At 38.2% G+C, this 24205-nt stretch overlaps 1 protein-coding gene across 1 annotated transcript; it reads left to right on the top strand.

The window, feature by feature from the left end:
- Positions 1 to 506: 506 nt before the first annotated feature.
- On the top strand, positions 507 to 23098 carry LOC115837065 (zinc finger protein 98-like). Its single transcript, XM_030821853.1, has 4 exons — positions 507 to 537; positions 5889 to 6022; positions 22121 to 22247; positions 23040 to 23098. The coding sequence occupies exons 1-4, from the start codon at positions 507 to 509 to the stop codon at positions 23096 to 23098; spliced, it is 351 nt and encodes a 116-aa protein (XP_030677713.1).
- Positions 23099 to 24205: the final 1107 nt, after the last annotated feature.

Genomic DNA, 24205 nt, shown 5'->3' with positions numbered 1-24205 from the left:
GTGTGACGGGGATGCCTCCCCTCCTCACAGGGCTCTGCCACTTTTCCCTTCCAGGAGGGCATCCTGGCCTTTTCCCTTGTGGACTTGAACTTGCTGTTGGACTGAGATCTTCCTCAGAAGCTGCTACAAGATTTGACAGCATGTCCTTGCCCTCTTCGTGTGCTTTTCCAAGCCTTCCTATTCTACTCACGGCTGTGAGGTGGTGGTTGTCCTTCCAGTTTTTGTCAAAAATAAATTGTTTAAAATATTTCGTATTAAAAACATTACAAAGTATTCAATTGTCTGTTCTTTCACTCGAGAAGTAAAGTTCTAAGTAGAGAAGATTTGGTTCAGAGATCTCTGTGGTTTACAAATTGGGGAAGGATATTTATTTGGAGCACCTACAAGAGCCTGTTACCTGGACATGTAACATATTTGAGGATATCTGTAACTATGATTCCAGCAACTTGCATTTTTTTCTCTTATTGTGCAATCTGGTTATTCCAGCTAATCATGTGTTGATGGTCATGGAGTCTTTCCAGCGAGTTCCAGAGAAAGGTACAGACTAACTTCACCTGTGTCTAGGACACCACCCGCTTCTTGCTTTTCTCCCCCATTGCTCCTTTCAAGTCTTTTTTGCTGGTTTCTCATCTACGTACACCCAACAGGGTCTTGCTCTGTTGCCTAGGCTGAAATACAGTGGTGTTACCATGATTCACTACGGCCTTGACCTCTTGGGCTCAAGTGATCCTCCCACATCAGCCTCTCTATCTCCCACATCAGCTAGGAATAAAGGCATGCACCATTACACGTAGCTTATTTGAAAAAAATTGTAGAAATGGGGTCTTGTAACCTTTGTTTTCCTAAACGTTACTGAACTGCTGCCTAAGCCTATGTATCTTGATTTTACAAAGGCTTCTGCTTGAGACTTAGAGAGGTTTAGTGGCATCTACTGTCATCCTGTGTCTTAAAATATCTTAAGTTTGGCATAATAAATGATGAGAGGAGATTAAATTTTTTAATTTAAAAGAACAACACTAATTTGGAAGGATGAGAAGAGGAATGCCTTTCCTTTGTTTTTTTTTCTGTCATTGAGTTCTATTCACATCAAGTGGACATAAATTGAAAGTAAATGAGCTGATAAACAACTAGATTCAAATTAGAAGTAACTTTGATGCTTAGAGTTCTGTACAGATCTGTCAAACAGAGGCAGCCCCCTAAGGCTGCACTATATACCACCCCACCCTCTGAAGCCATCCTTGCAAAATAGTTAATATAAAAATTCTCATTTTATAATGGTTTGATATTTTTAAAAGCATACATTTAGAAAACTATGTATCCCTCAAACATAAAATCTACCTACTAAAGTTTGATAAAACATGAAAACTAAATCCATAAACCAGAACAAAGGAATGAGTATTTCAAAATGCTTTTGAAGAGTGTTGGTAGTTTGATAACACGATGGTTTAAAAGCAAGATCCTTTTCTTTTTCTTCTCTAAAATTGCAAAATTCACTGATATACATTTTTAAATTTTAAATATTTTAAAGAGGTGAGCTACTAATCATTTGAACATATTGCTATCAGTGGCATAGTAGCCATTTTCATGAAGTTGAACATATACTAATAAGCAGAAATTAGCTCTATTATCATCCTCAAAGTCTGAATTTATTGAAAGTAAGGTTTACTAAAGAAACCTTTGCTCTAATGAAAACGCTCTACACAACTTTACTAAAAAGCAACAATGATATTAACCTTTCTTGTGACCTATCTTTTCTGTATAACTGTCCAACACAAGCATTGATTGCCCTTTTAGAGCTATATGGCCTTCCTACAGTAATAGTAGTTAAAATACATTAAAATATTTAAACTGTCTTTAAGAAACACGTACATTTTATTCAGCCTATCAACAGAATAAAGCCTCTTTCTTAGGATCTCTGAGCTCCTTTTGAAGTGCTATAATTTCCATCAACACTTAGGGTACAAATTATTGTACCCTATTAATGCTAATTGTGGATTAGGAAATATATGGTAAATAATAAAAATTAAAATAATATTAATAAAATATATGAAGCCTCCAATATAAAACAAAAAGATACCTACTCAAAGAAACCCATTTTTCACTAATTAATGCTTCAATTAAATAAATCTTTCAAGGTAACTAATGAAAGGTTTTACTTGATTTCATGTAACTTGATACAGAGAAGTTAAAATGTATCTTGAAAGACATTTTGACAATGGCAAATTAGAAACATACTAATCAAACACAATCAGAAATTTTAACCCCCCCAAATCCTCCCCATTCACTGTAACAAATACTTAGCATAGTAGCTAACCACAGCGTAATCCTTGGGAAATGTTTTACAATTTAATTTTTAAAATACATGTTATAGCAACATGTCAAGTCTAATGTTAATACCAAATACTCTTTTCAGTAGCCCAATATTTTAAAAGTATAAGATTTTATATTAATCATGTTAAATTTCTTGCTGACAATATATGCAAAGCTAGCACAGGCTTTTTTAAAGACAATAAAAATTTAACTGTGTGTAGAATTTTGCTATAGAGGTAGTTATTAAAATGACACAGGACAGAATCCTATAATTGGTATAGCATTTTACCCCATATGCAATAAACGTTCTCCAGAAACATTGTGGTGTTCCAAAACTGAATCAGTTGGCTCCCAGAGCTTAGTAGCAATAAGAAAGCATCTTTTATTGTGGATGTCATGGACACCATGTTAAAACTCAAGAGTCATAGGCAGTCAGCAGCAATGGGGCAATAATGCACCCAGAGACACTGTATAGATAATCAACAAGACCCGAGGTTTTCTCAGCACTGCACACAGCCCAAGGGCAAATTAATACAGCCAGGGAAGGACACTGCTCAGCTCCACTTCCCGCAGTACACTATGGCTGCTCTAGGGAAAACACCCCCAAAATGAAAATAAAGCAAACTGGTTGTGCAACAGGCAACCAACTAACCTTTTAATGCAATCAGAAATTCATACTTCAAAGAGGCTTCCAAAAAAAATCCAAACACTATTCAATGTCAAGTCTGCCTAAAAACGAAACCATAGGAAGGTTTCATTTTAAAAGTGCTGCATAAGGCCATGCACGGTGGCAAAGGCCTGTAATCCCAGCACTTTGGGAGGCCAAGGTGGGTGGATCACCTGAGGTCAGAAGATTGAGACCAGCCTAACATGGTGAAACCCTGCCTCTACTAAATACCAAAAATTAGCCGGATGTGGTGGTGGGTGCCTGTAATCCCAGCTTCTTGGGAGGCTGAGGCAGGAGAATCGCTTGAACCTGTGAGGCAGAGGTTGTGGTGATCCAAGATCTCACCACTGCACTCCAGCCTGGGCAACAAGAGCAAAACTCCATCTCAAAAAAGGAAAAAAAAAAAATATATATATATATATATATGAAAAGGACAAACATGGGTCTTATGAAGTATTTCAGTTTTTTAAATTTATTTATTTATTATTTATTTTTATTATTTTATTTTATTTTTTGAGACAGAGTTTCTCTCTTGCCCAGGCTGGAGTGCAGTGGAGAGAATTCCTCTCACTGCAACCTCCGCCTCCCAGGTTCAAGCTATTCTCCTGCCTCAGCCTCTAGAGCAGCTGGGATTACAGGCATGTGCCACCACGCCTGGCTAATTTTGTATTTTTAGTAGAGACGGGGTTTCTCCATGTTGGTAAGGCTGCTCTCGAACTCCTGACCTCAGGTGATGCTCCTGCCTCAGCCTCCCAAAGTGCTGGGATTACAGGCATGAGCCACCATGCCAGGTCTTATTTTTTATAATCTTAAAGTTTAGCCAAAATTTTTGTGAGTAAAATACTCTAGTTTGGGAGATTTTACTGTTAACCTCGGGGTATAGTATTGCTAGTGCTCAAAGAGATTAGTCTTATGTTTATAATTAAAAGAGTAAACGAGGGTTGGGTGCAGTGGCTCACACCTGTAATCCCAGCACTTTGGGAGGCCAAACCAAGCGGATCACGAGGTCAGGAATTCAAGACCAGCCTAGCCAATATAGTGAAACCCCGTCTCTACTAAAACTACAAAAATTAGCCAGGTATGGTGGCACGTGCCTTTAGTCCCAGCTACTTGGGAGGCTGAGGCAGGAGATTCGCTTGAACCCGGCAGGCAGAGGTGGTGGTGAGCCGAGATGGCACCAGTGCACTCCAGCCTGGGCAACAGAGCGAGACTCCATCTCAAAAAAGAAAAAATGAAAGTAAAAGAGCAAATGAGAATTCAAAAACTACTACATTTTAGAAAGTGTGAATTACATTTGAATGACTTTGTTTCCAAAAAAGGAACATAACATTTAAATGTATTCTGTAGGTTCTGAGGACAACATTTTGTCAATAGTTTTTGTATATGACACCTTGATAAATATATGATGCTAATATTTTACATGTTTCAGTAAAAATGTATGAGTAGGAATATGTTGATGTATTATTTCTCAAGAAAAAGGTGATTCATCACATCCGTCATTTTGTTAATCATTAGGTATTATTCCTAAGTTACTATGTAAAGGCCATCTTTCTTGAAACAGGAAGAAAATGTGCTGGAAGAAAAAAGGATAGTGAAAAATTTTAAGGTCTATTTCTTAATTTTTACAACTCAGGTTTTTTCTTTTCAAGCAGATAAAATAATATCTTTAAGCATTAAAATGTGCCCTAGCTCAAGATTGAGATAACTGTAAACATTCCTCCAACATGTCAAGGGAAGAGTTGCGATATGCTCCTATTGTTATAATATCAAAAGAATACTAAAAAAGAAAAAAACTACACTTGTGTAAAATGGCATGTAAGTGAATTTAAGAAACACATCACTGCCCTTTTATAACATTTTAATTGTATTTTAAAGAAATGTTCTCTATTCATTCTAGTGATTAGGCCAACTTGTTTTTCTTTTATTTACTGACAATTATTTATAGGTATTGAGGAAAACAGTTCTATATTGTTTAGTAAGATGCTACCATAAAAATACTCCAAAATTATCATTATTCTGAGCACATGTTTTTTTACTAATAAGAATATGAATTAAAAAATAATTCCTTTGTTGATGGTTATTATTTTTCACTATTAGAAAACTGACAGGGATGGCTGGGCATGGTGGCTCAGGCCTGTAACCCCAGCACTTTGGGATGTCAAAGCGAGCAGATCACCTGAGGTCAGGAGTTTGAGACTAGCCTGGCCAACATGGTGAAACGCTGTCTTTACTAAAAATACAAAAAAATTAGCCGGGTGTAGTAGCAGGTGCCTGTAATCCCAGCTACTTGGGAGGCTAAAGCGGGAGAATCGCTTGAACCCGGGAGTTCCGGAGGTTGCAGTGAGCTCAGATTGCCGCTGCACTCAATCTGGGTGATAGAGTGAGACTCAGTCTCAAAATAATAAAATAAAATAAAGTAAAATAAAATAAAAAAGTTTGGCTACTTGAAATTTTAAAATTTACATTTGGCTCACATTTTATTCCAGAAAATTGCCTCCTTTTTAAAATCTCAGGCTGCCTGCTCAAAGGACCAGAAGCCAGGAAGTTCATAAAATCTGAAATTGTTAAATAATCGTTATTATATTCTTTTCATTTGCGAATAGCCATATAACATGTTATTTATAAATGCACATCCCCTTGTACACAGGGTTAAATGCAAATAACACTCCCAGTTGGTCCTAGCTCAGCTCAGGGAGGAAGCCCTGCCTGAAAAGGTTGCAGCCCAGGTTGTCACTCTTTCTTCATTCAGCCCAGTGTCCGGTCAAATCTTCTGTCACTCAGGGACTGAAGGGGCGGGCCTTAAGCGTTATCCAGTCAGAGACTCTAAACTAGGAACAGTCCAGTAAGACGCGCAGCTGGAAAGTACAGGACGGCTTCCGGGATTTGGGGGGTCCTTTGTCTCTTCCTGCAGCCAGAGCTTCTGGTCTCGTCTTCACTGCTCGGTGTCCTCTGCTTCTGGAGGCCCAGTCTGCGTGGCTCTGTGACCTGCAAGTATTGGGAGATCCACAGCTAAGACGCCAGGACCCACTAGGAAACCTGGAAATGGTGAGAGTACCGGGTCCGACATCTCCAGAGAGGGGGAAGGGGCTGGTTGAAAGCTGTCGGAAGTGGCTGTAACGGGACTCAGGCCTCCCAGCAGTCAGCTCCAAAATCTGAGGCGCCGAGTTCACCTTGGTGCAGCTCGGCCCTCAGTCCCCTTCAGCGTAAGGTGGCGGCTGGGCGGACAGGCGGGACCCCGGGCGTCTTGTCTCTTCCCTGCGCAGTGACCGTGCCCGGCCTGGAGCCCTCTCTGGGCAGCTCTGCACCCACCGCGCCGCATCTCTCCCGCATTGTGCAGGGACCACGGTAGGGTAGTCAGGGGAGAATCCTGACTCGGGGTGCGGGGTTCATAAATCGGAAGAGCTTTTGGTCCCTCTTTTCTCTTATGAAAAGTTTATGGCAGTCACCGCAAACATATTAAATAATTTATTCAAACAGTGGTTCAAAAATTGTAGAGCACCCAGCTATGGTTTGTAGTTTGTGGTCCATGGGAGAGGGTTTAAGAGAAGACTTTTATAAGGTGCATGATGAAAAAAAACCCCACACATTAATCGGTTAGGTACAGTTAGGTAGTTTGTTTGTTTGAGATGGAGTCTCGCTCTGTCGCCCAGGCTGGGGTGCAGTGGTGCGATCTCGGTTCACTGTAAGCTCTACTCCCGGGTTCATGCCATTCTCCTGCCTCAGCCTCCAGAGTAGCTGGGACTACAGGCGCCCGCCACCGCGCCCGGTTAATTTTTTGTATTTTTAGTGGAGAGGGAGTTTCACCGTGTTAGCCAGCATGGTCTTGATCTCCTGACCTCGTGATCCGCCCGCCTCGGCCTCCCAAAATGCTGGGATTACAGGCGTCAGCCACCGCGCCCGGCCACATTTAGGTAGTTTCTTAATTTCCACTCTGAGGGTACAAATTGCCTGGTTATGCAATCAGAGGTTACTTGGCAGTTTATAGTTGGTTAGGTCTGAATGTTGTTTCCCCCAATGTAGTAATTTACAAAAAAAAAAAATGCTGAGTTAGAATTTTTTTTTAAGTCAAAATCCAAAAACTAGAGCCACATCAGTCTCATTGCCTGCCACTTACTTATTTTCACACTCCACCAGGGAATGGTTTTCCCTGCCTTTTTCACATGCGTCCCAAGCAACCTCTCAAGTTAACCCCCCACCACCCTGCATTCCTTCTTCCTAACTCTGGCTTGCAGTAAAATACTAAATTTTCAGTTCTTTTTGGTATTCCCAAATGCCAATTTCCCCTCCCTAATTCACATTATCAACTATTTGTCCTTTAGTGTACATTTTAGGTACCGTATTTTAATTAATCATTTTTTAAAAATTAAGATGGAGTCTCACTGTCACCCAGGCTGGAGTGCAGTGGCGGGATCTCTGCTCACTGCAGCCTTTGCCAATTCTCGTGCCTCAGCTCTTGAGTAGCTGGGATCACAGGCGCGTGCCACCACACCAGGCTAATTTTTGTAGTTTTAGTAGAACCGTGATTTCACCTTGTTAGCCAGGCTGGTCTTGAACTCATGACCTCAAATGATCTGCCCGCCTTGGCCTCCCAAAGTGCTGTGATTACAGGCATGAGCTACTGCACACGGCCATGAATTAATCATTTTTTGACAAAGTATTGGATGGGGCTTTTACAAAGATGTGTTTCAAAAATATTTCCCCTGAGAACAATTGAGAAGAATAATCCCCTGATGCTATCGTTTAAAAAAAAAAACCAAAAACTCTGTCTCTCTTTTATCTTCTCCATGTACGGAGGTCTTATCAGAATGTTTTTGGATCAGGATTTCCCTTTGGAAACTTTTGGGATTATTTGCTTTCAGCCATCCTTGAGTTTTTCCTGGTCTTGGGTTTCAGTATTGTTTTGGGATAAATCAAGATACCCATCATGGTTATGTCTGCTAGAGTGTCTAGTAAATATCAGCTCCTGGGTTATCTTCTCTCATAGGAAAACCTGAGGTATGGAGTGTAGCCTCTCAAGAAAGCAGGTGGATGCCTTAGGGCTGACAGGAATCTCTTAGTGTACTTAGTTTTTTGAAAAGCTAACCCCTTGAGACCTTAAAACTGTTTTTACCCAACCCAGCTTACATTTCTTGGAGACACATTGCTGGTCAGCCAATCAGATGCTGGTGTTGAGGGAAAAACATAGAAATAATTTCTGCCCCCTGGATTTTTTTAAGGGGACAGAAAAATAGTGAAATAAATATAGTTAAAGAAAAATAGTGAACAATTTGTGAAAGAAAATTATGGCATCCCAAAAGTCAAAAACAACCTGACCCTAGTGAGATGGTGCAAGAACTTAGAAAGTAAAACGCATCTGGGGCACTCACTGGGGCATACGTAGTGCAGTGTCTCCTGAGAGGGTGGTTATTGAGCACTTCATTGAGCAGGATGGGGTGGGGGAATCTCTCAAGTGATTGAGTGGCCTTACTTGACACATGAGTAAGGCATAGTTGTTTTTTAATCAGTGCTGCCACTCTCTAGGCTTATCACCTGTGAAAGATTTGTTCACTTATTTGGGCCTCAGTTTTTAATTGTAAGTTGTATTGTATTAGTAGGGCTTGAAAGGTAAATATATATCTATATCTATCTATATATATATATATACATCTATATATATATATATACATCTATATCTTTGCAAATGGCATAAAAGAGGTGGGTTTCAGAAAAAAATTAATATCTAATCATATATTCCATTTGTTAAATATTCTCATTTACCTTTTTCTTTCCCAACGTTGAGTTTTGAAATTTTCTCAGGTGTGTTTTTTATGGCTTCGTGAAGGAAAAGAACAGGACAAAATCTTCCATTTTGGCTGTAGAAAATGAATACATTTCCACAAGAAAATGTGGTATATAACTGAGTTCCATAGATTCATGAAAACATTAGTTCCTCTTCTTGCAGCGTACATTTGTGACAGCGACTATCTCTGTTCTATATCTCTTTATCTTGATTTCTGAGTTTCATGCTAAATTTTATTATATGAAACTTGGTACCTCCTAGAAGTGTTCCCATGTGACTAATTGTTTACTACATGATTTTTAATTGAAATAATTCAATAATAACATTTATTGTTTGAAAGGAATAGATACTTTTGGTTTTCTTATTGAGGTATGAAATGTAGACACCTTAAAGTTTCCTTCCCTTATATGAATACTGTGTTTCAGTACTTTTGTTGAATTTTACAGTTTCAAAAGCCAGGTGAATAACTCTGAGATGAAAATTAAAGCTTGAGCCCATGTACTCTGAGCTAAGGCTAATATTGAGCCTGCAAAAAGAGGCTATTAAAGGCCCAATTAGTTCTTTCTGGGGAGCCTCCTGTGCAGGTGTCTCAGCCTGCTCACCCCAGCCATGGAGGAAGGCTTTATACTGAGAGAAGCTTCAGAGCCCTGGAAAGCTGGGGGTACACAGGCAGATGGAAGGGAACTGGGAAAGTCTTACTGAAGATGAAGTTGTTACTGTTCTGAGGCAATTTCTAGATTTTGTAAAATAAAGCAGTTAGATTTAAGTAAAAAATAAAAATTGAATTCCAAAGGAGTATTGCAACAGGAGGAAGTACCAACTATAAGAGCTATAAAGATTGCAAAATTTACGCAGACAAGGGCTTTCTATCATAGGGAGGAGCAAAGCCCATTAGAAACAAGGTGCGAGGGGAATGGCAAATGGAGGGTGAATAATCAGATTTTAGGTCAGAGAATGTTTTACCCTGAAGTCAGCATGTTCTTAGGAGGAACATAAAATACATTTGTATGTTGACTCAGACTGAGGGTAGCTCGAAGTTCAGAAGCCTGTGAAAAGGAGATAAACTTAAGTAAAGTTTGATTAAGAAGTATTTTATTTTGACCACTGAAGACAAATTCAGCTGATTTTTTTAAGAGAAAAAGAAGAAAATGTGGAGAGCCTGTTTCTGGCTATGTGAACGGTAAGAAAAGAGAGCACCATCTAAGTCATTATGGGAAGGTGTTTCTTTCCACGATCTGTTCCTGGAGCAGGAACACAAAGGATGGAGAATTTTATTAATCACAGCTATTCACCTGGATTATCTATGTGCTTCATTTCCCCCCACCTTTTTATTTGTTCTATACATTTTTCCCATTTGACTTGTCCTGGGTTGTATCTTTTTTAATAAACTGGTAAACATAACTACAGTGTTTTGCTGAGTTCTGTGAGTAGCTCTACCAAATTATTGAACTTGAGGGAGATTATGAAAGTCTCCAATTTTTAAACAGTACCTCAGAAGCATAGATGGGCTCGTGGGGATTGTGACTGGCATCTGCGGTAAGGACAATGTTGTGGGACTGAGCCCTGAATCAGAATCTGTGCTGACTCTGGGTGGTGTCAGAATTAAAATATTAGACAATGAGTTGGTGTTGGAGAATTGCTTGGTGTTCAGCAAACTTTACAGAATTGATGCCAGAAAAAAGATATCACAGAGGCCTGGCCTGACTTGGAATGGAACTCTGGGTGTCCAGGAATGGTAGGTTCTGCTATCCTGCACACAGGCTGTCACACTCCCCATTGTCCTGTGATTCCATGTCTCCTCCCAGGGTGAGAGAAGATTGAAAAGTTAGAGGAAAGGAGTTTTGATAGCAGACCCCCTTTTCCCACAGCTGCCACCACGGAATTTCCACCCACTCACAGACATACCCACTAGACATGATGTGTCTACACCCCTCCTAGGACTAGACACCACCCTTAGGAATTTCACCAGAGTATTTTATCCTAGTGTTTCTTGCCAAAAACCTACTAAAGTATCTACAAGTCTCCTGGCATATCCCCACCCCAAGACACTGAATCTGCAGCAGCAAGCTGTTTTCTCCACCAGCCTAGGGTTCTGGACCATCTGTTTGTAATCTCATCTGCCTGTATGGACACAGAAATAAACCAGAGTACAGCTCCACCTGGGCCACTATCTGTAGCACAAACCATTTCTTCCACCTACATTGCACTCTCCCCTGCCCATTTTTTTCCTTTTAACTTCTGTTTTTGGATGAGGTGTACATATGCAGGTTTGTTGTGTAGGTAAAATTGTGTCATGGGATTTGGCATGTTGCTTATTTTGTTACTGAGTTACTATAGAACCAAACAGGTGTTTTTTTCTGATCCTCTTTGTCCTCCCACCCTCCACCCTCAACTAGACCTCAGAGTCTGTTGTTTCCGTGTGTCCCTGTGTTCTTCTTATTTAGCTCTTACTTTTAAATAATAACATGCATTTGACTTTCTGTTTCTGCATTAATTTTCTAAGGATAATGGTCTCCACCTCCATCCATGTTGCTGCAAAGGACATGATCTTGCAATTTTTTATGGCCGCATAGTATTCCATAATGTTTATGTACATATTTTGTTTTTATTAAATCTTGTTTTATGTTATTTTACTTTTTTGGAGAAAGGGTCTCACTCTTTGTCCAGGCTGGAGTGCAGTGGCATAATCTTGGCTCACTGCAGCCTCAACTTCTGGACTTAAGCAGTCTTTCTACCTCAGCCTCCCAGGTAGCTATAAGTACAGGCACACACAACCATTCACAGCTAATTTTTGGTTTTGCAGTTTTTATAGAGATGGGGTTTTGCCTTGTTGTTTAGGCTGGTTTTTAACTCCTGAACTCCGGCCATCCACCTGCCTTGGCTTCCCAAAATGCTGGGATTACAGGTAGGAGCCACCATGCCTGTCTATACCACATTTTCTTTATTCAGCCTACCATTGATTGGCATTTAGGTTGATTCCATATCTTTGCTATTTTGAATATTGCTGCTATGAACATGCATGCACATGTGTCTTTTTGACAGAATATATTTCTTTGGGTACATACCCAGCAATTATGAAATTGCTGGGTCAAGTGATGATTTTGTTTTTAGTTCTGTGAGGAATTACTACGCTGGTTTTCACAATGGTTGAACTAATTTACATTCCCACCAGCAGTGTATAGGCATTCCCTGTTTTTTTACAACCTTGCCAGCATCTGTTATTTTTTGACTTTTTAATAATAGCCATTCTGACTGGTGTGAAATGGTATCTCATTGTGGTTTTTCTTTGCATTTCTCTAATAAGTAGTGATGAACATATTTAAAAATATGAGTGTTAGCCACAGGTATATCTGCTTTTGAAAAGCATCTGTGCATGTTTTTTGCCTACTTCTTAATGAGGTTGTTTGGTTTTTTTCTTGTAAACTTGTTTAAGTTAATTACAGATTCGGGATGTTAGACCTTTGTCAGAAGCATAGTTTGCAATTTTTTTTTATTCTGTAGTTTGTCTGTTCACTCTGTTGATGGTTTCCTTTTCTGTGAAGAAGCTCTTTAATTTAATTAGGTCCCATTTGTCAAATTTTGCTTTTATTGAAATTGCTTTGGTAACTTCATCATGAAATCTTTGCCAGTTTCTATGTTTAGAATGGTATTTCCTAGATTATCTGTCAGTGTTTTTATTTTTATTTTTTAACAACTTTAAGCTTTACATTTAAGTCTTTAATTCATCTTAAGTCTTTTTTTATATATGGTATAAGGATGGAGTCCGGTTTCAATCTTCTACATAGTGCTAGCTAGGTATTTCAGCACCATTTATTAAATAGGGATTTCTTCCCAAATTCCTTTTGTCAGCTTTGTGAAAGGTCATATGGTTGTAGGTGTGTTGCATTATTTCTAGGCCTCTACTGTGTTGCATTGGTCTATAAGTCTGTTTTTTTTTTTTGTACCAGTACCAGGTTGCTTCAGTTACTGTAGCCCTGTAGTATAGTTTGAGGTCAGTAATGTAATGCCTTCAATTTTGTTCTTTTTGCTTAGGATTGCCTTGGCTATTTGGGCTTTTTTTTTTTTTTTTTTTTGGTTCCATATGAGATTTAAAGTAGTTTTTTTGTTTGTTTTCTGTTAAAAATGTTAACAGTGGTTTAATAGAAATAGCATTAAATCTGTAAATTTTGTTGGGCAGTATGGACATTTTAATGATGGATGTTGATCTTTTCTATTTATAAGCATAAAATGGTTTTCCATTTGTTTGAGTCATCTCTGACTTCTTCAGTCAATGTTTTGTAATTCTTGTCATAGAGATTTTCACCCTCCCTGGTTAGCTGTATTCCTAGATACTGTGAATGGGATTGTTTTTGATTTGGCTTTTTGTTTGGCTGTTGCTGATGTACAGGAATGCTACTGACTTTAGTACATTTATTTTGTATTTTGAAACTCTGCTAAAGTTGCCTGTCAGTTTAAAGAGCTTTTCTGCTGAGACTGTAGGATTTTATAGATATAGAATTATGTCATCTGCAAACAGGGATAGTTTGACTTCCTCTCTTTCTGTTTGAATGCCTTATATTTTTTCTCTTGCCTGATTGCTCTGGCTAGAACTTCGAATTCTATGTTGAAGAAGAGTGGTGAGATAAGGCACTTTTGTCTTCCTCCAGTTTTCAAGGAGAAATGCTTCCAGCTTGTTTCCATTCAGTATGTTGGCTGTGGATTTGTCATAGATAACTCATTATTTTGAAGTATGTACCTTCAATGCATAGTTTGTTGAGGGCTTTTAACATGAAAGATGTTCAATTTTATTGAAAGCTCTTTCTGCATCTATTGAGATAATCTTGTGATTTTTGCTTTAGTTCTGTTTGTGTGATTAATAACATTTATTAATTTGTGTATGTTGAACCAATCCTGCATCCCATGGATAAAACCTACTTGAACATAGTGGTTTAGCTTTTTGATGTGCTGCTGGATTTGGTTTGCTGGTATTTTGTTGAGGATTTTTTCAGCAATGTTTATCAAAGGTACTGGCCTCAAGTTTTCTATTTTTTGTTTTATCTCTGCCAGGCTTTGGTATCAGAATGATGCTGTTCTTATATAATTACTTGGTGAGAAGTCCCTCCTCAAGATTTTTGGAATAGTTATAGTAGAAATGGTACCAGATTTTCTTTGTACATCTGGTAGAATTCAGCTGTGAATCTGTCTGGTCTTGGGCTTTTTTTGTTTGGTAGGCTATTTATTACAAATTCAGTTTTGGAGCTTGTTATTGGTCTATTCAGGGACTCAATATCTTTTTTGTTCACTCTTGGGAGGATGTATTTGTTCAGAAATTTATCCATTTTTCTAGATTTTCTAGTTTGTGTGCATAGAGGTGTTCATAGTAGACTTCAATAGTTATTTGTATTTTTGTGGGGTCAGTAATAATATCTCTTTTGTCATTTCAAGTTTGGATCTTCTTTCTTCGTCAATCTAGCTAGTGGTTTATTTAACTTAGAAATTTTTTTCAAGGATTTAACTCCTAGATTTCTTAATCTTTTGTGTAGTTTTTACTGTCTAAATCTCCTTCATTTCACATCTGATTTTTGTTAATTCTTGTCTTCTGCTAGCTGAAGAATTGATTTGCTCTTGCTTCTCTCATTGTTTACTGATGATATAAGTTGTTAAACTGAGGTCTTTCTACCTTTTTGATGTGAACATTTAATGGTATAAATTTTCCCACTAACACTGTCTTAGTTGTGTTGCAGAAATTCTGTTACGTTGTATATTTGTTCTCATTTGTTTCAAAGAACTTCTTAATTCCTGCCTTAATGTCATTATTTACTCCAAAGTCATTTAAGTGCAGGCTGTTTAATTTCCATGTAATTGTATGGTATCAAGTGGGTTTTTTGTTTGTTTGTTTGTTTGTTTTTTGAAATGGAGTCTCCCTCTGTTGCCCAGCCTGGAGTGCAGTGGCACCATCTCGGCTCACTGCAAACTCTGCCTCCTGAGTTCAAACAATTCTCCTGCCTCACCCTCCTGAGTACCTGGGATTACAGGTGCATGCCACCACACCCAACTAATTTTAGTATTTTTAGTAGAGACGGGGTTTCGCCATGATGACCAGGCTGGTCTTGCACTCTTGACCTCAGGTGATCCTCCCTCCTCGGCCTCCCAAAGTTCTGGGATTATAGGCGTGAGCCACCATGCCCAGCCCAAGTGGGTTTTTTTAATTGAATTATATTTTTATCAAGCTGTAGTCTCTGTGTGTGATTAGTATGATTTTGGGATTTTTGAATTTGCTGAGGATTGTTTTATTTCTGATTGTGTGGTCAATTTTAGAGTATGTGCCACATGGTAATGAGAAGAGTGTATATTATCTTGTTTTTAGGTGGAGAGTTTTGTAGATGTCTATTTGGATTATTTGGTCAAGTGTTGAGTTTAGGTTCTAATATCTTTGTGAATTTTCTGTCTCAATAATCTCTAATAGTGTCTGTGGGGTGTTGTAGTCGACCACTGTTATTGTGTCAGAATCTAAGTCTCTTCATAGGACTCTGATAACTTGCTTTATTCATATGCACCCATGGACTTTTTCTAACACTTTTCCTCTTCAGCCTTTTATCCCATAAACATTCTTCCAAGTGCACCATGTGCTGAGAGTTACTCCTTAGATACCTGAATCCAGTGTTTACTAAAATTCAGATGTCCAAGTGTTCAAAAACATGTCCAGAGACCTGACTGCTTTAGGAGAAAATATAAATAAGAAATAAGTGGCTTTATTCTCCTGTCTGAAAATCAGGGAGGATATTGTGTTCATCTTCCTTAAAGCATTTAGTTTATATGTAGGTTTTTTCTGTGCTTTTTTTAAAAAAATGTGTAAATAATTGTAACAGCTAAATAAGCCTTTTTTCATTCTTACTGACTCAAGATTGTATTCATTTAGGGCCTCAGATTCATTGCTTTTTATTTTTGCTTTGGCAAAGGTTTATGTTTCTTTTCTTTTTCTTTTTTTCTCTCTCTCTTTTTTTTTTTTTTTTGAAATAGAGTCTCACTCTGTTGCCCACGCTGGAGTGCAGTGGCACAATCTTGGCTCACTGCAACCTCTGCCTCCCAGGTTCAAGCGATTCTCCTGTCTCAGCATCCTGAGTAGCTGGGATTACAGGTGTGCACCACCACACCTGGCTAATTTTTGTATTTTTAGTAGAGATGGGGTTTCACCATGTTGGCCAGGCTGGTCTCAAACTCCTGACCTTGCGATCCTCCGGCCTTGACCTCCCAAAGTGCTGGGATTACAGGCGTGAGCCACCATGCCCGGCCCATGTTTCATGTTTTTAGTCTTTTAAAGTAGACACAGATTTGTTTAGATTAAAGCTCTTTGTAAGAGCACACAAAAGTTGAGCACAAAGATAGGATTAAATTTAGCATTGCAGAATGATGAAGACTAAAAGATACTAAGTTTGTTTGATGGGAAACTGATTATCCAAGGTAATTATTGAATATTTGCAGGCTGAAGTATTTACACTGCAAAAGCAAAAGCAGCTCGGTATATAAACTGAATAGTGTACTTTGGCTCCTATTTATTACTTTATAACAATTAGCATAGTTAGGTGTAGCGTTTGTAGACACCATGCATTTATATAAACAGTATTTTTTACAATAGTATGAATATAAGGTCACAATATTTACTTTGAATACTTTTTTTTTTTTTGAGATCGAGTTTCGCTCTTGTTGTCTAGGCTGGAGTGCAATAGCACGAACTCACCTCACTGCAACCTTTACCTCCTGGGTTCAAGCGATTCTTCTGCCTCAGCTTTCTGAGTAGCTGGGATTACAGGCGCCTGTCACCACACCCAGCTAATTTTTTGTATTTTTAGTAGAGACAGGGTCTCACCATGTTGGCCAGGCTGGTCTCGAACACCTGACCTCAGGTGATCCACCCGTCTCAGCCTCCCAAAATGCTGGGATTACAGGTGTGAGCCAGCATGCCCGGCCTGAATACATTTCTTATATAGTTATTTTAATATTGTTATTAATACTTTTGAAATATAAATTGTCTTAATTGAATTATGGTTACAGACAATTTTTTAAAATCCTACATACATTATGACTACTACATTAAAATTATTTATACTTAGATATTTATATCTAGTATCCAGAGTAAATTTACTACCAAATTGTTACAGGAATTATTAGTCTGACATGTTTATTAATTTATCCAATAGGGATAACTATAGGTAAGCATAAGTTTAGTGTCTTTTATTTCACTAAATTTGAATGCTGCTATTACAGGACAAATAAACACAAGTGATGTGGCCACTCAAACACTATAATAGCTCTTCAGTTAGCTATGTTCCAAGCTCAGATATATTCCACTATATGAATAAAGTCAAATTCCAATTCTTCATCAAAAAGTGCTGGTGGAAATTGTCAGATGTATTCCAATATAGACCCCCCCCCCCCATTCAATGTCAGGAGATGAGAGAGCACCAGAGATAAAAGAGAAACTTATAAAATTCTGCTGAGAATTTGGCCCGTTTCTTCATAGTGCTTATGTTTCTCATGCTGAGAGTAGCTGTACACTTTGGGTGTTTAGAGAGAAATTCCTTTTAGGAAAATACTTTCTGGCTGACTTAATCTTATATGTAATCTGAGTTTTTTCTTAAGATGCTTTTAACTTTTTTTTCTCAATGTAATCTTGCTTAGACTGAAAGCTGTTTTTCTCTTTAATGCTTTGTGTGTCTTTCAGAAGCCATATTAGTATTGATGCTGTCTGTGAATGAGGTGGGTGGTCACAGTGAGAGCTCTTGGATCTGTCTCTATCTGGACTCATGCTACAAATCCAGCAGTATTTTTTTCTATGACACCATTATAAATGGAAACTGAGGCTGAAACGCTGCTCCTATTCCCATTATTTTGAAGCTACAGTTCTACCTGGGAGGCCTGTAGGCTCTCCTCCTGCAGCTCAGGCTTCACTCTCTAATGTGGCACTGGAGTGCTGCTTTGGCAGTTAAGGTTCATGTAAGATGTGAGCTGCCAGCTGTAAGCTCTGTGCTGTGAGCTGTGCCCATGTGTTGGATGGTAGGAGTCAAGAGAGGACACTAGCCACCAGGAGTGGGCAAGCAGGAGTGCTATAGCTAGGGAATAGAGAGTCATTGCTTTAAAATATAAATAGCCAAAAAGGTAGCACCCTATTCAACCATTTATGTCAGAGAGTGAGAGCCTACCTTCAGCAGGCACCTGGCTTCAAGTTGCAAAATTGCCTTCTGTCACGAAGATATGAAAAGTTTATTTTGTCATTGACTATAACCAATTAGCATACATGGATGGCCACCTTAATTACCAGGTGAATTTAGAATGAACTATGTGTGACATGGTGCTATACGTTCTTCTACTTGTGGACTAGTCATGGTGACTGTTTTTCTGTCTTTGCAATCTCTTAAGCAGATTAACTTTTATGTATGTCACGTTTTAGTTTAATTGTGTAATAAAAGTTTTTTCTCTTTTCTGTTATCGTGTAGTTTCTCTGGGGCTGAAGGGAATTTTTCTCTTAAGAATATTTCCCACACGCTGTCTAGAATTACTAGACATGATATAAATATATAAGGTGCCAACTAAGCTTTACTCTAGCAGGACTTTCCCCCTCAGGCTTCCAGTAAACTCATAATTGTGCTGCAAAGTGCATGCTGTCCCCTAAATATGCAGGCAGAATTGTGTCTCTGCCTATTTGCTATTTGTAGTCTTGTACAGTCACTTCTAGAGAGGCTAGATCAGATTTTTACAAACTTAACAGGGCAGCAGTCAATCATTTTACCTCTTTTAGTGACTCTTGTGTTTTCAGACCTGAAACTAATTCACAGATCATGGGGCCCAAAAACCCAATCAGAGTAATGACAGGTAGACATGACACTCTCCACTTTCCCCTTCCTCCTCTTGCTAAAATGCCCATGAATTTCCTCTTTATGCCCACAAAGGTGCAGGTAACATCTGTTGCTGTTCCAACAATCCAGGACCTAAACCTGCAGCTCCATATTCTCAATCTAGGTCTTGAGATTTGGGGGAAAAAACCTTTTATTTAAGGAATACAAATTCTTTCAGTTGTCAAACTCGGACAGTAAAATTAGAGCACAGTTGTGTCTTTTTTCCCCTTTAAAGCATATTCATCTCTTAAAACTGTTCGCTGTTGCCATTAGTTGCTATAAATTAAACTATTAATGTCACACTGGACACTATAACCCATACCCTAAGCCTTCACAATGTATATCCAACCAATAATTAATGTTATTTCTGTAAATAAATAAGAATTTTTGTATCAGCCCACTTTCTGTCCTTTTTTTTTCACCTTTACAAATCCACTGGTAACTACTGCTAATTAAAGTGTAGATACCAGGCAACTTGAATCTTTGCTGCCAGGTTACAGTCCTCATGTTTGGCCCAAATAAACTTGTCTACTCATATTCTTGTTTCTTCAGCTTTTTCCTTTTAGGTAGACATATCACTTAGAATGCTAGGGCAGCCCATATGAGGGGCTTTTTCCTTTGATTATACTCCACTTGCTGTAACACCCAAGAATGTAGAGCCAGGTTGATCCCACCTAGAATCTGCACCTAAGTTCTGGCCTCTGCCTGGGCTTACAAGACACGGTTAGACTTTGGATTGAAAATGTACAGAAAACCAACAAGAGGCATTTTCTGCATTGTGAGATGTCAACATTGACATCTTAAAGTTTCTTTTTGAGAGTATGGCTCTTTGAGCTTTTCAGATCTTATCCAGTGACCTGCTATAGTTATGTGAGAGGCTCCAGGTGTAAACAATCTGAAGGGAAAATCTCCAAGTGTAAACAAGCATCTTAGGAGTGAGAGATCAAGACCACAAAGTATCCACAGCATGATCACAACTACACCTATCTGTAAAATGTGATTCTGGAGTACAGTATTCTCCTTCCTCTTACCTAAGAGCTAGCTAGTCAGGACAGGTGATCCAGGTTCTGGAGCTCCACCAGGGCAGTTCCATTTTCTATTTAGAATCAGCCTGAGTATCTCGTGCCTGGCTTACCATTGGGCCATCAGCCCAAGCTCACCGAAAACTCTCTCACAATCAGCTGGGTGTCGCTGAGAAATTTGAGGATGTCCAGAGCAGAATTGTGTCAGTCAGACAAGAGCGGTTAATTCTGCTAAGTCTCAGTGTAAGAGAAATGAGTCAGCCTGTGTTTGTTCCTCCCTTCATAAAAAGTATGTCTTTGGTTGGTAGCCAGATGAGAGTTTCTCCAGCTTCCTGGCAGTTGGGTGAAAAACGAGATCTAGAGACTCAAACAGATAAAGTAATTTTTTAAATTTTTTATGGCCATTCAAAAACTAGTTGAAGCAGTCATGGTTCTTACCATCCAGGAATCTTTAGTCTAGAGTAGCAACTGGATACATTGTTGAATTAAGCATCATATGGTTGGTACAGTGAATAGATGTGTGCAAAAAACCTTAGGCTTTACTTGGGCCACTTTATATTTTTGTGACTTCTGATACCATCTTAAGAGATATTTAGGGACAGAAAAGTTGTTATTATTATTTGTATTTCTATTACCTTGCTAAGAATACATATTTATCTTCTACTAAAATTACCCTAGGAAACCTAAAGAGATTTGTTCAAATTACTTATTAGTTTATGTTATAAAATTGACAGGGCAGTGGCCAAAAAAGATTAAAATTACACAAACCCTGGCATTTAAGTTTCTCTTAGGTAAACTTAGGAAAAACAGAACTGGAAGTACCCCTGGAGGCATAGAGAGCAGAATTCTACATAGGGTCCTCTCCCTGACCCAGTTCTGTTCAGATTCACCTTATTTGGGGGCTTTATTTATGTCTGGCCCCACCGTGGAGTCTTGTCTCACAGAACTGATTACGAAAAATCAGAGTTTTGGGTGGTGAATCCTGCTACCTTTCTAGAGCTGTTACGCGAAATTTCCTGAAACCCAGAAGGAGATAAATGGAAAAAATCAAGTATGTACTTTAAGTTCTTAATTTTTAAAGCTTCTATTAAAACCAGTGCTTGCAGAGACATTGCATTTAGCAACTTGTTTTCTATTCCTTCAGACGCAGTAGTTGCTCCACAAGTCACAAGAAAGTAAATATAAATACAATAAAAATTTCGCTGAACTACATTAACCTCTTCCTTTCTGTATCCCTCTCATCTGTCTATATTTAGCTTTTACTCTATACAGTTTTTAAAAACCAATGACTGAGAAACAGAAAAGTAAATAAAAATGGTGGGCCCTTTATCTTAATAATGGGAATTACTAGACACTTAGTACCAACCCCGGGGTGTTATGAGGATTAAATCACTTAATATATTATTCCCAACACAGTTCTCTGTAACATACTCTTGATCACATAGTACTTGCTTAATAAACATTGCATTAGTACGTGTGTACATGTTGTTTTCCAAATGCAGACTCATTCAGACATTGCTGCCTCCTATTTTCTCTGTAAACTTTAAAGAGCCAGCAAAGAATATGATATTGTAGGATGGAGATTGGTTGTCTTTATTTGTACCAAAATTATTTGTGTTGTGACAAGAGTGCTGAGTGTAAGGGATTCTGTGCTGTGCCTGCTTTCTCTAACTAATCTAATGAGGAGCCCAGGGGGAGTACCATCAGCATCAACAGTGGACTTGTTTAAAATACACATTTATGGACCGTTTGCAAACCTTCGGAATCACATTACCTAGAGTGGGGCCAAAATTTTCAAGAGATTTATAAGGTCATTCAAACATGCGAGGTAATTCTTAGCTAAGTGGTTATCAGCCTAGGCTTCTAATTAGGATTACATGGCCAATTTGCAGAAATCTCTTTACTTGTGTTTATGGGCCAGAAAACCTGGGAAAAACACAGGTTCTTTCATTTACTGGATGTTTGACAAAATATTCTTATTAGGCCAAAAACAGTTACATTACTGGTGAACTTGTTAGAAATTCAGAAACTCAGACTTTACTCCAAGTCTTCTGAAAAAAATAATCTGCAAGACAAGATCTCCAGTTCATTATATACATTGAAATTTGAGAGGTGCCTTCTAACTCAACATGTCGTTTCCATCTGGAAAATATACACAGCTCATTTTGTGTCATATAAATACAGCACTCAAAAATGTATGTTTGTGTTTATGCCCTGAATTTTATATGTTATAATCCAGAAAACTATTATATATACACTGATGTTGTGGATTATGCCACTCTCTTTACACAGAGTTAGAGAATATATTAGAAAATATATCTGTTGAGAATTATTTTATGAATTTCATTCACTCTTATAAGTTAGAAGCATTTCTCTTTACTCTGTCATTTCATCTTGAGTCAAATTAAAAATTCTGCCCATGGCCACTTGGTAAATGTGTGTGTGTGTGTGTGTGTGTGTGTGTTTTCAGGGACCATTGACATTTATAGATGTGGCCATAGAATTTTCTCTGAAAGAGTGGCAATGCCTGGACACTGCACAACAGAATTTATATAGAGATGTGATGTTAGAGAACTACAGAAACCTGGTCTTTCTCGGTGAGAATAACTTCAATGCACATTTTGTTATATATTCTAAAGGTTTTATTTTATTTATTTATTTTCGGTAGAATTTTTTTGGTAGTTTTTGCTTTGTATAAATGAGTTTCATATTCCTGTTTTGAAATAAATTTTGGGGATTTGGGGGATTTGTCTGTGTAGAGAGGAATAGCTTCAAGACGTTTCATCTTGATCTGAATTTTCCACATTCCTGAGCTGATCTGTGTCTTTCACTCTAGATTATTGGTAATGCCAGAAGTTTTTTATTTTTTATTTTTTTTGAGACGAAATCTTGTGCTGTCCCCATGCTGGAGTGCAGTGGTGCAAGCTTGGCTAACTCCAGCCTCCACCTCCTGGGTTCAAGCAATTCTCCTGCTTTAGCCTCCCAAGTAGCTGGGATTACAGGCACACACCACAACACCCAGCTATTTTGTTTTGTATTTTTAGTAGAGTTGGGATTTCACCATTTTGCCCAGGCTGGTCTCTAACTCCTGACCTCAGGTGATCTGCCTGCCTCGGCCTCCCATAGTGCTGGGATTACAGGTGTGAGCCTGGCCTTCCACCACCAGTTTTTGATTCAGTAGTACTGGATAGTGAAGTTAAGAACATATAAATTTAAAATATTTTCTAAAGATTTAGAAATTTCTGTTATAAATTACTATTTTGGGATTAATTTACTAGAATATTCTATTACATCATCTTTACTGAGCAAATTACTTGCTTGAGGATTGAAGAATATGAGCAATATTCATGTTATTTATTTTTAATAAAACAGGTATTGCTTTTTCTAAGCCAGACCTGATCACCTATCTGGAGCAAGGAAAGGAGCCTTGGAATATGAAGAGACATGAGACTGTAGCCAAACCCCTAGGTATGTGAGAATGAATGCAACAGAACAGAGGTCCAAAAGTCCAAGAGAAAGTCAGTCCTTAAAATGTGATTTGGGAAGCTGTGTTCCAAAGGAAAGAATTTCTGGGATGCCTGAGGATTTTTTTATTTTACTGTCACATAGGGACACCTTCTGTCTTATGTTTTTAAATTTTCTAAAGATTCGACTTTCTCTGTGGTGATCTTTCTTCAAGTTTACAATGAGAGCCAGAGTCCTCTTCATGAAGTATAAGAGACTGCAAAATGTGACTGCTTTTCCATTGTTTTGGGGGACACACAAATATCTGCATAATTTTGAGAAACCTCTCTTAAAATATTTTTTTGTATTCTCTTTTAGCATCATATCTAAAACAGGTGAGTAGTGGTTTATGTTCCATTTTTTGTTCATTTTTCTACACAGTCCATCCAGTTTTTATTACTATACTCTTGAAATACAGTTTGAAATTATTAAGTATGGTGTCCTTCTGCTGTGTTCTTTTTCCTTAAGATTGCTTTGGTTATTCAAAGTTTATTGTAGTTTCATGTGAATTTTAGAATTGTATTTTTCATTACTGTGAGACAAATACCAATGAAATTTTAATAAGTTTATTGAATTTATAGATTACTTTGGATAATATGACACTTTACAAATATTTATCCCTGGCTGGGCACAGTGGCTCACGCCTGTAGTCCCAGTACTTTGGGAGGCTGAGGCGGGTGGATCACGAGGTCAGGAGATTGAGACCATTCTGGCTAACATGGTGAAACCCTGTCTCTACTAAAAATACAAAAAGGGAGCTTGCAGTGAGTGGAGATCATGCCACTGCACTCCAGCCTGGGCGACAGAGCGAGACTCTGTCTCAAAAAAAAAAAAAAAAAATTATTCTTTGAATCCATAGAAATAAAAAATTTCAAATTTATTTGTGGCTTTAATTTCTTTCATTGATATCTTATATCTTTCATTGTGAAGATTTTTTACATCTGGTTGAATTTGTTATCAGAAATTTATTATTTTAATGCTCTTCCAAATAGATTGCTTTTCCATTATATCAAAGAGTTTAAGTGTATGGAGCCATAACTTGTAATTTAAT

Source organism: Nomascus leucogenys, chromosome 2, assembly GCF_006542625.1.
Source record: "Nomascus leucogenys isolate Asia chromosome 2, Asia_NLE_v1, whole genome shotgun sequence".
In the NCBI taxonomy this organism is placed as follows: domain Eukaryota; kingdom Metazoa; phylum Chordata; class Mammalia; order Primates; family Hylobatidae; genus Nomascus; species Nomascus leucogenys.
This window is presented reverse-complemented; position numbering and strand designations above follow the sequence as displayed.

Excerpts from the sequence above, each read along its gene's own strand:
- LOC115837065 (XM_030821853.1), top strand. The coding sequence starts at position 507 with ATGGAGTCTTTCCAGCGAGTTCCAGAGAAAG. Across the intron at positions 538-5,888 it reads CCAGCGAGTTCCAGAGAAAG|CCAGAGCTTCTGGTCTCGTC; the intron begins GTACAGACTAAC and ends CTCTTCCTGCAG. Across the intron at positions 6,023-22,120 it reads CACTAGGAAACCTGGAAATG|GGACCATTGACATTTATAGA; the intron begins GTGAGAGTACCG and ends GTGTGTTTTCAG.